This window comes from Ochotona princeps, chromosome 4 (assembly GCF_030435755.1).
Source record: "Ochotona princeps isolate mOchPri1 chromosome 4, mOchPri1.hap1, whole genome shotgun sequence".
NCBI lineage: Eukaryota > Metazoa > Chordata > Mammalia > Lagomorpha > Ochotonidae > Ochotona > Ochotona princeps.
The window spans coordinates 49,179,489-49,191,583 of record NC_080835.1 but is presented as its reverse complement, the minus strand read 5'-3'; the positions used below and the strand labels follow the sequence as shown (position 1 = coordinate 49,191,583).

General features: G+C 37.6%; 1 protein-coding gene across 4 annotated transcripts in view; it reads left to right on the top strand.

The window, feature by feature from the left end:
* Nucleotides 1-12,095, top strand: part of NLRP14 (NLR family pyrin domain containing 14) — a 54,568-nt gene that overhangs the window by 20,074 nt on the left and 22,399 nt on the right. For all 4 annotated transcript variants that reach the window (XM_058663454.1, XM_058663455.1, XM_058663456.1 and 1 more), the window contains 4 exons: nt 6,016-6,360; nt 7,142-7,213; nt 9,373-10,966; nt 11,384-11,554. In XM_058663454.1, coding sequence (XP_058519437.1) covers nt 6,016-6,360; nt 7,142-7,213; nt 9,373-10,966; nt 11,384-11,554 — 2,182 coding nt within the window. The remainder of the gene's footprint in view (nt 1-6,015; nt 6,361-7,141; nt 7,214-9,372; nt 10,967-11,383; nt 11,555-12,095) is intronic.

Genomic DNA, 12,095 nt, shown 5'->3' with positions numbered 1-12,095 from the left:
CGCACTGTATAGCAACTTCCTTATCCTTAGCTCATTTTAAAAATGTATACATCCATAAGAGTAATTTAATTTTCGATGCATTGATCTTGATTTGGGAGGCAGGAACATAACTAGCCTACTGATTCCTACCCTGAATGTCCACAACAACCAGAGCTGAGCGGAGTGAGGAACTGAATGCCTGTCTGCTGTGTGCATGGCAGGAACCTAACTTTTTGAGCCATCACCTGCTGCCTGCCAGGGTGCCTATTAGCTGGAAATGAATCTGGAGTTGAGCCAGGACTGGAACCCAGGCACTCCTTCAATTCAGGATACAGGATTTTAACCACTATACCAAATGCCCACTCTTTTTTTTTTCTTTCTGAAAAGAAATTATGACACATTAAACTGGTTTTGACTTCTTTTACTGATTACTTGTAAAATTCATTTTAGTAACATGTAGTTACAGATGTATTCATTACCTATAGGACTTCATTGTATATAACAATTACACATTATTCACTGATTCCACATTTTATTTTCATAAAATTTTCATTTGAATAGCAGTGATATAGTAGAGGGATGGACCAACAGATCATCAGTGTTCTGCTTCACTCCCCAAATGGCCATAGCATCTAGAGCTGGGCTTGTTGAAGTCATGAGCCTCTAACTCCATTCAGAAATCCCATATGCATGACAGGAGCTCATGAACTTGGGCCACTCTCAGCTGCCACTAATGGAACATTAGCAGGGACCTGGATGGAAAGTGGAACAGCTGGATCTTGAATTGGTGCTTATTTGGGATGACAGCATTACAGGCAAGCAGTAGCTTAACTTTGCATACCACGTGCCAGTCCCTCCATATTTTATTTATTGATGGACTCATGTTTTTTATTTTATTTATTTATTTTTTGGTCTGGTTATTAGGAATTACAACACTAGCTGCTGTAGTTATGCCTGATATCTCCTGGTACACCTGCATGTACATTGATGCTAGGTTTTTTTAGGGGGGGACATTAACAAATTTTTTAAAAATATATTTTATTTTTGAATAGTTCCCTTTCATAGCATTTCAGAAAGGAATCTTGGATCTCCATCATTTGATTTTGCTTACTCTAACATTATTGTGATGCTTGTCACAATGAAGATTATTGGTTGCCTAGAATAAATTGCATTTAATTTGGATTTCACTACTTTGGGGGGGTTCTTTTTTCTATTGCTTGGACCCTATCAAACCATATTAAATTTATTTATTTAGTCTGTCAAGGTCTTTGACAGCTAATTTTTGATGAGCTGGATGGTTTTAAGACATTCTAATCGGGTATTTTGTAGTTCTTCCTCTAATTTGGGTTTGTCCAGTGTTTTCATCATACTAACACTGGGTTCATAGCTTTTGGAAAGGAGTAGCAGCATGCTGTTTTCATCTCATGATATTGATGATACGAACTGCCAACAATACCTTATGATTGACAGTATAGTAACTTTGAGTATTGGACAGAGGCAGTTGTTGTCATTTGTCTTATTGTAAAGTACTCTATCCCCCCACTTCTATACCTTCACCTAACTACTCTAGAAGCAAATCACTGAGCACAGGATATATTTTGCGGGGTGGCAGATTCCATTGTTTGGAGGAAGAGTATCTGCATAAAGAATTTGTTTTTTGTAAGGGAGATTTGTCTCTTCCCCTATTCACTCATTTACATTGAGTTTGAACTTATGGATATATACATAAATATATACTTCGGTGTGTTATCCAATTCTGTATTATCTGTTTAAACGAATGAGAGTGCTATCCCATTGGATTCTGTGTCTGTGCCCTTGTTTTGTAACACAAGATACAATTGTCTTAGCCATATTCTCCAAAACAGCTTTACATTTGGCAATTTTGTCTGAAGAGTCCTGTACCTTTTATTCAGAGTTGGAGACCAAGATTTGGATCTGGGTGCTTATCTCCAAGTTTAATGGTTAATTATGACAGTTTTAAAATGGTGTTATTTCCACTTTTTTACAGTATTACCTGTAGACATTTCTGATGTTTTAGGTTTGTCTTTTGGGTTTTAATTTTTATTAATAAGAGGCTTTAATTTCACTGGGGTTAAAAAAAATCAGTCTCTTGATAGGTATTCTGATTTGTGGTCGTGTCTCTTATTGTGCTCAAACTAATCAGTTCCTTTCTTTTTTTTTAAATTATTTTTTAATCTTACTTAGTTGATTAGGGTACAAAGGGTCAAGGGCTAAAGGGTGAAAGTGAGCAATACCATTGTTTCCACACTAAAATATTATCATTTTTCCCTGTATCTGGGGTCAGGGGAGAAACAAAGGGAAAAGCCCCACCCAACCTCCCACCCATCCCAGATCCCCAATGGGAGGTGTGCTCCGAGGGTCCTGCTCAAACAGTTTTGATAGTCCATCAGTTCTGGATTGCTGCCAATCTCTCAGTTCCAATCGCAATGAAACCTATTCATAGTCTACTGGCTGACAGTCTCTTCATGGTTGGGGTTCTAAGATCAGCAGTTCAGTTGGAGGGATCTCCAAAGAAACTTCGTCTGAGATGATCCCAGGCCAATCAGTTCCTTTCTTAAAGCCTGATGCATTTGTATGCTATCCCTCCACCCCGCTCTGGTTGAAAGTTTAATCATTTATGAATTCACTATATCTGGGATTGATTATATGAGGGTACTGTTAAGGTTTATTTAAATGATTTACAAGATGTCCTAATAGACTGCATTGACTATTTCCCTTCCAGATTATGATATCTCTTCTGCTATATTTTAAAATCTTACTAGAATGTCATCTTCCAGGCTATGTAGTCTATTGATGAGACTTATTGAGGGCAAGATTTTTGGGAGTAGTTTCAGTCAGTAGTAGTTTGCAGCCTTTGGGATATTTGTCAATGTCTGAAGACATTTTTGTTACAGCTGAAGATCCAGGGCTCTAAGGAAATGGAGTGAGTAGAAGTCAGGAATGCTGCTAAGAATCATGTAACACAATGTCTGTAAACAAAAAGTATTTAGCAGAAAGTGTTAGTCATGTTGGGTTGAGAAACTGCAATAAGAGATTCCATTAGATTAAGAAGGGAAATCAGACAGGACTAAATGAAAGAGTAGGAATACCTTGCTTGCTAGGTTAAAAGTTACTTCACTAAAACTTTTGCTTGTCTGTCCTCCATAGTAAAAATTCCTTCCTTCCTTTGTATGCTCATATAACTATTGTATCTTAGAAAATTGTCATTATCTATATAGATATGCATCCTCCTATATCCTAGGTTGAGGTCTTCATTAGGTACCACATAAATTCTGGTATAGAGATTTCTGTAACACTGAATTCCTGCTGCCAAGGAGAATGAAGTTAAAATAAGAGGCAGCACCACGTGGCAGAAAGAGAATGATCTTTGTTGTTTGAGTCATTCATCAACTCTGTAACATGGTCAACTTGAATTCCAATTTTCTGTATCTCTAAATGATGCAGAAAACCAAATTGGGAGGGTAGAGACTATTTTTAAAAATTGGGAAGTTTTTCCACAGAGATCTTACACAGTCCTCACAACTAGACTTTATTATAGTAGCTAAAAAAAGTCACAAAAATAAATTTGTGAATTGAAATTATCTTAAGACTGGATTCTCATTTTAGTTCAGAAAATTTTAAGATGAGCTGATGCAGTCATGCAAGAGAAACAGCACCAAATGTTTTTCCTCTATATGCTAGAAGTGTAAGGAAGAAGCCCCTCCCAAATTCCTCTGAGAATAGCATAAAACCTTTAGGCAGGAGACTAAAGTATGTTGTAATTTGTTAGAGCAGTAGATCTCTTCTCGTAGAAATGAAATGGTTTTCAGACTGGTCTTCAGTCGTAGACACCCTCAAAAAGTGGGAAGAAAATGAAGCAAGTTGGATTTTGAGAACCAAGGAAGGACAGAATATCAAAGCCATGGTTAAAACGGAACTTTGTAAATTAGGTATTAGTTTCCTTAATCCTTGAAAAGAAGCTTCCTACTTACAGATACGAAAACTTATCCTAAAATGACAAGTTTTGGACCAGAGTTCTAATCTGTATCATCTCAGTGAAATTGTGGCAACTGATAGAGTCCAGTGGATTAAAGAAGTGAAATAAAGTATAGAACAATCAAGAGTTTGATCATGATGATGAGGGGATGTGGCGGAAAGGGAGAGTTGTGAAAGACTAGATTTATGTATGCTTCTGTGCTTGTGGGAATAACTTGGAGTACAGGGAAAAGGTATAGAAGAGGTTACTAATGGGTTACATATTTGGAAATGGCTGCAGATGAGATTCAGATCTTGGTTGGAGGGACTAGCTGTATAAAAGTAGAGGGAGCTCCCTCCCTTTATTTTAGATAAAGAGGGAAAGAAAAACGTCCACATGCAGGAATATCTGTCCTTTTCTAGACAGGAGGTTGAGAGTATTGTGTTCTATGATGTACTTGCTCTTACTACCATATGTTGTATGTTCTGGAAAAAAAATCAGTGTTCCCTTAAAATCTCCTCAAATCTATTCTGTTTTGCTTCTTTTGGGGAAAAAAATCATAGAACTATTTTATACAGTCTATCTAACCTAGCATATTATTTCAGTGCTTTTTAAAAACAATCCTAAAACAACTGTTAGTCTGGTAATCATTGTACTCACAGGTTTAACACAGTATAGATTTCCTATGTAACTCTTCAGATAATTCAGCTGCTCTTTAGTAAGCTCTCTGTTCTGTAAGTTTTCCCATATCTTTTCCAATCCCATTAACAAAAATAAATGGGGTAATTATAGAAAACTGGAAAGGGTAGGCTGTTAGGGAAAGAGCTGTACCACTTACTGTCCTTCCAGGCAAATTGCTGAAGAGCAGATGAGAAACTTGTAGGCACTGGGGGGTGCTTAAATGATTAATTGGTCTTCCCATGAGCAAGATAAGGCTTTTAAAATGGATGATTTTAAAGGGGAAATCTAGGACTTAGAAAATTAGGATTTGGGCCTGGCCTGATAGCCTAATAGCAAAAATCCTTGCCTTGCATGCACCGGGTTCCCATATGGGCACCAGTTTGTATCGTGGCTGCTCCACTTCCCATCCAGTTCCCTGCTTGTGGCCTGGGAAAGCCCAATGCTTTGGGACACTGCACCAGGTGAGAGATTCTGAAGAAGCTCTTGGCTCCAGATTGGCTGAGTCCAGCTATTGTGGCCACTCAGGAAGTGACCCAGGAGATGGGAAGACCTTTCTCTGTGTCTCTCCTCTCTGTAAAAATAAGACTTCCAAAAAAAATTATTAAAGAAAATTAGGATTTAATGATTTTCAAGTGTCAAACTGGGAATGAGGGAATTAAACTGCCCTGTTACATGGTAGATACTAGTAGAAATGAATTATTGGAGTTTACAATTTATGATTTGAGTAATTTGTGATCAGTTCTGGGTGAGAGCATTATAGCAAAATGCCAAAGTTGATGGCAAGGATATGACAGAAGGCTGTTTTGGATAAGCTTTAATACTGAATTCATCAACAATAACTGTAGTGCTGGGGAATGGATGTAAAGTTTGCAAGCTAGGAACAGACCCCCCAGTGATTACATAGGCATTCATCACGAGGAACAATTTAATGAGAGGTAGATAGCAGCACATTCCAATTGCAAATGCTTCGTGAATTGTGCTGGCATGGTTTTATAGACTGAGATGTTGTTAGGGGAAAGTGGGATGAAGAAAATTACCACCACTCAGTAGGAATGTATAATGTGCTGGGTAATAGATGGACCACTACCTCAATTGATCCATGCTACAGTCTTCTGAGTTGGTTTTGATATGCCCTCTTTGCAGGAGTCAAAACTGAATCAGATAAATTGTCTTTTTTTTAATAGTTCACATGTGGTGCAGCTAGGAAGGTAAGGTGGAAAAAATATATGGCATCTATATTAGAAGAAAGTTTTATTATAGAAAATGTACTAGAGGATCCTGGGCCAATGCTAAACCTCATGTAGCTGTCTTTAAAATACAGCTAGATTCAATAAACATTTATTAAATGTATTTCACTTTCTACTCTTAGTTTTCTATAGGTCCTATGTATTTCATTGATTTTGATCATTTTTCTCCACTGGAGGCTGATTATCAATTCATGGACATGATGGCAGATTCTTCATCTTCTTACTTTTCTGATTTTGGACTGCTGTTGTATTTTGAGGAGCTAAACAAAGAGGAATTCAATAATTTCAAGTTACTCCTCAAGCAAAGAACAGATGCCCTAATACCCTGGTCTGCAGTGAAGAACGCCAAGCGTGAAGATCTGGCTAACCTGATGAATAAATATTATCCAAGAGAACAGGCTTGGAATGTGACTCTCCAAATATTTGGCAAGATGAACCTGAAGGGTTTGTGTGAGAGGGCAAAAGCAGAGATCAACTGTAAGTGATTCTGGGTACATATCTGTTACTAGGGAGAGGGGAATGTTTCCTGGAACCCATGGAAAGAGGTTATCAGAAATTAGGGGCTTGAACTATTGTGAAAGACACTAGTTCTGTGGTCATGTACATAGTGGTTCTTTTTGAGTCATTTGAGGGTTGTTGAAAGGATAGAGTTTGCACTGTTACCTATTCTGGTTCCTTAATTGGAGGTAATTTATCTATCTTGCACCAACCAAAATTATGATGAAGACTGATCAATAAGAATTGCCTCATTTAGTATACCTTTGCCTAAACAAGTTAGAGCTAATTTGAAGACTCACAAATATTACTCAACATATCTTAAAATGTTAAATATTTTTATGTATTATGGCTGTTTCAGATTATGGGCTACACTTCATAAAAGGACATAGATCAATCTAATATTTCATTCTGAGGTATGAAATATTGTAGACATGTGAAATTCCTTACTGCTATCCAAAGCCTTATAACTATAAATAGTGTATATCGCTTGTCTCCTTTGAGCTTCACCATATTACTGAGAAGTTGGCATAGACAAGGAAACAGGCTTACATTAAACATGGGTAAGGGGCACAATAAGCAATCTCCTGTGTAAGCACTACTAATAGCACATCACTTCCTTCAGCTTAGCTGATGGAGTCTGAGGTGCTGCTGGGGCGAGCTTTCCTAAACCAAGGTAGTTATGGAATTGGACCACTGAGGAGAATGCTGGACCCTGTTAGGACCGTCACCAAAGTTAGTAAGGCTTGTGCTTCTCTTGCAGGTTCAGCGAAGACTATGGAACCGGAAGATGTTGAGGATAAAGAGATACACAGTGATCAGGACCTGGTGCTGGGTGAGTAGATAGGCTTTTTTTCCTCCAGATTTGGGAGGAGGATGGATTTTTGAAGAATTCTTCTACACTTGATTTTAGTCAAAAGGCTGAGAAGCAACTGAAAAATTCTTCTAATACCCCACCTTTTCCTTTCAGTTTCATTCAGAAAGAGTCAACAAGACTGTCTGGCCAGAAGCAGAATCGAAGCCCTTATAACTCAGGGCCTCAAGGGAGAATATTTGGAAATACATAGTCAAAAGCTGTTAGTCTGATGGACACAAAGCAGTGTGCACATTTGTATCTTGTGGACTAAAGAGTTTCTGGATTTTTAGGAACCTCTGGATTTGTTTAATCTGTTCTTTTCTTTTAGAGACAGTGCCGTAATAAAAGTTCAGGAGTTCAGACCAGTCAGTCCAAATAAAATCCAATTTCTAAAACCAGGCCATTTCATTTTTAGTTCAATACATTGCCATTTTCTGTACTTTGTTTTCAATTTTACATTGTTGAGTTCTAGTTAGTAGAAGAAAAACTGTTTCCAGATATAGCTTTTAACTTAGCTATACTGGATTCAAACGATCTCATTCAACAAATGACTAAGACTGCATTTCATTCCAACCAGCAATAAATTAAAATTATTTACTGTCTTGAATGACCTTGAGAATAATTTCTTCACTGTGACCTTATGACTAAATGTAACAATTTTTGCAGAGTGAGGTGTAATTAAGTTTTATTTTTTTCTCAGATCTAATGGCTATTTCCCCAGGCATAGATATTTACATTAATGTAGCTAATTATTTCTTTGCTCTGGGTAGTTTGTGAAAAAAATAATTTCTAATACTTTGTAAAATATTATAAGGATAAAATAATAAACTAAGTACAGAAATGATTAATTCTCCTCTTCCTGTGTGAACCAACACCACAGTGTGTTGACTGCTGCTCTTTGAAGACAGACTTCAGTTTTATGAAACAGTGCTCCATTTCTGTCTCCTGTCATATGAGGAAATACTGATACACCCCTCCAAATACATTTCTTTCAATAGTAAATATGTAAAGTGATTACAGGTTGTGATATATCCTGTGAATGAAAAATATACTGTGTATTATTTGTACTTCAGAGGGAGAACTCTTGTCACATTGGGGTTCTGAGGAGGTTTCCCTGAGATAGTACCATTTATATGCTTATTATTTATATGCTTAATATTTGCTTGAAAAGCAAAGAGACAGTAAATGGAAGATTTCTTGTTCACTCGTCAAATGTCTATCACATTCCAATGTGAACCAGGAAAAAACCAGTAAGCCAGTACATGGGAACTCAGTCCAGGTCTCCTACATGAGTGGCAGGGACCCAACTGCTTGAGCCATCACCTACTGACTCCGAGGGCAGGAAGCTGGAAAAGGGAACAGAGCCAGGCTCAAAGGCAGGCACTCTGATATGGGCTAACAGCAACATGAAAAGATGGTTCCATAACGTCATCTAAGTAGAAATCTTAATGTGCAATCATGTTTAGCCATATAAAAATGAAATTATGTTTTCATTGTACATGGACACTGGGCTTTTGTTCTCTTTTATTACATTTTTACTTGCGTGGATTATCTTAATCTAAGTTTAGGCATAATCTTGGGATCCTCCCTGGTTAATGTGATTAATTCTTGCATCTATTTTTTTAATCTGGATATTAACTATTCTCCACGTATACCTTTAGTTTTAGAAGAAAAGTGCTTTTGAGGGCTCAGCGACGTGGCCTAGTGGCTAAGGTCCTCGCCTTGATCCCATATGGCTGCTGGTTCTAATCCCGGCAGCTCCACTTCCTCTCTGTCTCTCCTCCTCTCAGTATATCTGACTTTGTAATAAAAATAAAAAAATAAATCTTTAAAAAAAAAAAAAAAAAAAAGAAAAGTGCTTGGAGAAAGTATTTCTGGTAAATAAAGGCTAACCTATTTTCCATCACAAATTAATTTTATACATTACCAATTCTGGGTTTTTTCTAGATTCTAATACAAGTTTTAAACATGTAGGAATCTTTGTGTAACTTTTAAAATCTAAACCAGCTTTGAATTTGACCTTAATTGTTACTTCTTCCTAACCCCGCATCTAATATTTTTAACATTAGAACTCACAGAATTTGTTTCGATCATGTTTTTTATTGCCTGTTTTTGTTCCCTGCTGTTTTCTAACCTAGATAGTAGAACAGAATACAGAAGTCAAATCAAGGAAAAATTTAGCCTCCTATGGGATAACAGCCCCTTTCTTGGGGATCTTGGAATTCTGCATTATAGAATTGCTCAAGAAGAAAAAAAATTGTTGGAGCATTTGTTTGATGTGGATATCAAAACTGGTGAACAGCCAAAGACGGTGGTGCTTCATGGAGCTGCTGGAGTTGGGAAAACACAGTTGGCAAGACAGGCAATGTTGGATTGGGCTGAGGGCAATCTCTATCAGCAGAGGTTTGCCTATGTATTTTATCTCAACGCGAGAGAGATGAACCAGCTGAATGAAAGCAGCTTTGCTGAGCTGATATCAAAGGACTGGCCCAGCACAAAATACCCCATTGAAAAGATCTTGTCCCAGCCAAATAGTCTCCTTTTTATTATTGATAGTTTTGATGAACTGAACTTTGCCTTCGAGGAACCTGAGTTTGCTCTGTGTAATGACTGGAGCCAGGTGCACCCAGTGTCGTTCCTCCTGAGTAGTTTGCTAAGGAAAGTGATGCTTCCTGAGTCATCTTTATTGCTGACACTGAGACTCACAAATGCCAAAAAACTAAAGCATTTGCTAAAGAATGAGCATTATGTAGAGGTGCCAGGAATGCCTGAGCTTGCAAGAAAGGAGTATATTTGTCGATTTTTTGAAGACAAGAATTCGGGTATGAAAGCATTCCATTTGCTAAGAAGCAATGAGATGCTTTTTAGCATGTGTCAAGCCCCCCTTGTGTGCTGGATTGCTTGTACCTGTCTGAAACAGATCATGAAAAAAGATGGCGATATCACAATGACCTGCCGAACACCCACAGATCTTTTTACCTGCTACATCTCTGGCTTATTCACATCAGTAGATGGATGCTCGTTTAATCTACCCAACCAGGACCAACTGGGGAGGCTGTGCTACTTGGCTGCTAAAGGAATATGGACTATGACATATGTGTTTTACAGGGAAAATTTCAGAAAGTATGGGTTAACCAAATATGATGTCTCAATGTTTCTGGACATGAATATTCTTCAAAGGGACAGAGAGCTTGAAAATTGCTATGTGTTCACCCATCTGCATGTTCAAGAGTTTTTTGCAGCTATGTTCTATATGTTGAAGGATAGTTGGGAAACTAGGGATAATCCTGCTGACTCTTTTGAAAATTTGAAGTCGGTGTTTGAAAGCAAAAATGATAAGGACTCACATTTGATGCAGATGAAATGCTTTCTGTTTGGCCTTTTGAATGAAGAACGAATAAAACAACTGGAGAAAGCTTTAAATTGTAAATTGTCATTAGATGTAAGACAAGAGTTACTGCAGACAATGGAAGTATTAGGAAAGAGTGATTATTCTCCATCAGAGCTCGGATTTCTGGAATTGTTTCACTACCTATATGAGACTCAAGATGAAGCATTTGTATGTCAGGCAATGAGCTATTTCCCAAAGATTGATGTTAATATTTGTGCAAAAATCCATTTGTTTGTGACTTCGTTTTGCCTCAAGCACTGCCGAGATTTGCAAACCATTAAATTCTCTGTTTCTATGATATTTGAGAAGATGTCAAGCTCAAGTTGGCTACCTGAAATAAGGTGAGTGTGTTTGGTCATTTCCTCAGAAGTGCCGTGTAGGGGAGTGAAGAATAGAGTTAGCTGAGCTGTCAGAGTGGGATAAAACTTCCAAGTTGTCCCACTTGGAGGCAATAAGGGTGGACATTTAAACTCCTGAATGAGGTGGCCAGAAACTTGTCTGAGATAGCTTTTTTGGCCTGAGGGCAACACAAAGCAGGGGTGTGGACCCAGAGTTGTGAGTTGTCAAAACTGCCCACAAGTGAGGAAATGAGTGCTTCAGTCCTTAAGGAGAAATGTGGCATAAGGCAAACTTAGATTCATTATGGGTACACTGGATGCTCTTGCCATTTCCAAAATGCACTCAGTTTTATCCAACTTAATATTCTCAGAGTTATCTAAGCTGAAACACACCCATTGATCTTTTCTTTCTATATTTAGGCAAAGTGATGGTGAAATCATTACTCATTGCTGGGAAGATCTCTGTTCTGTGCTTCATACAAATGAACACTTGAAAGAATTGAGCCTGTGCAAAAGCAAACTTGATAAACTAGCAATGAAGACTTTTTATCAAGGACTTAGGCACCCAAACTGTAAACCGCAAACGCTGCTGTAAGTCTGGCATGATAAAATACTATGCATTTAATCCAGATTCTTTGTTATACGTGCAACTCATACTTGCTAGGGGAAATCAGTAGTATGTAAATACAGTTGCATGTCACATCATGTTTCCATCATTAACAGACTGCATATAAATTGGAATGCTTTGTAGAATTCAGCAGTGAAGCCTTCTGGACCTGGGCTTTTCTTTGTTGGAAGGGATTTAATTATTGATTCAATCTGTCTTGTTTATAGGTTTATTTTGCTTTTCTGTTGCCTTATGACTTAGCTTTGATAGATTGTATGAGTGCAGGAATCTACCTATTTCTTGGAAGTCTTCTGATTTGTTGGCATATAATTGCTTGTGGTAATTTCTGATTGTTCTCTGTGTGGTTGAGGTGTCTGTTATGGTCCCCTTTTCATCTCTGATACTATTCTTGTCTTATGCTTTTTCTTTTTTTTTTTTTTTTTTTTTTTTTTTTTTTGGTCAGTTGGGCCAGTGGGCTGTCTATTGTTTCATTTTCTTGAAGAAACAACTCAATTGATTTTTGTG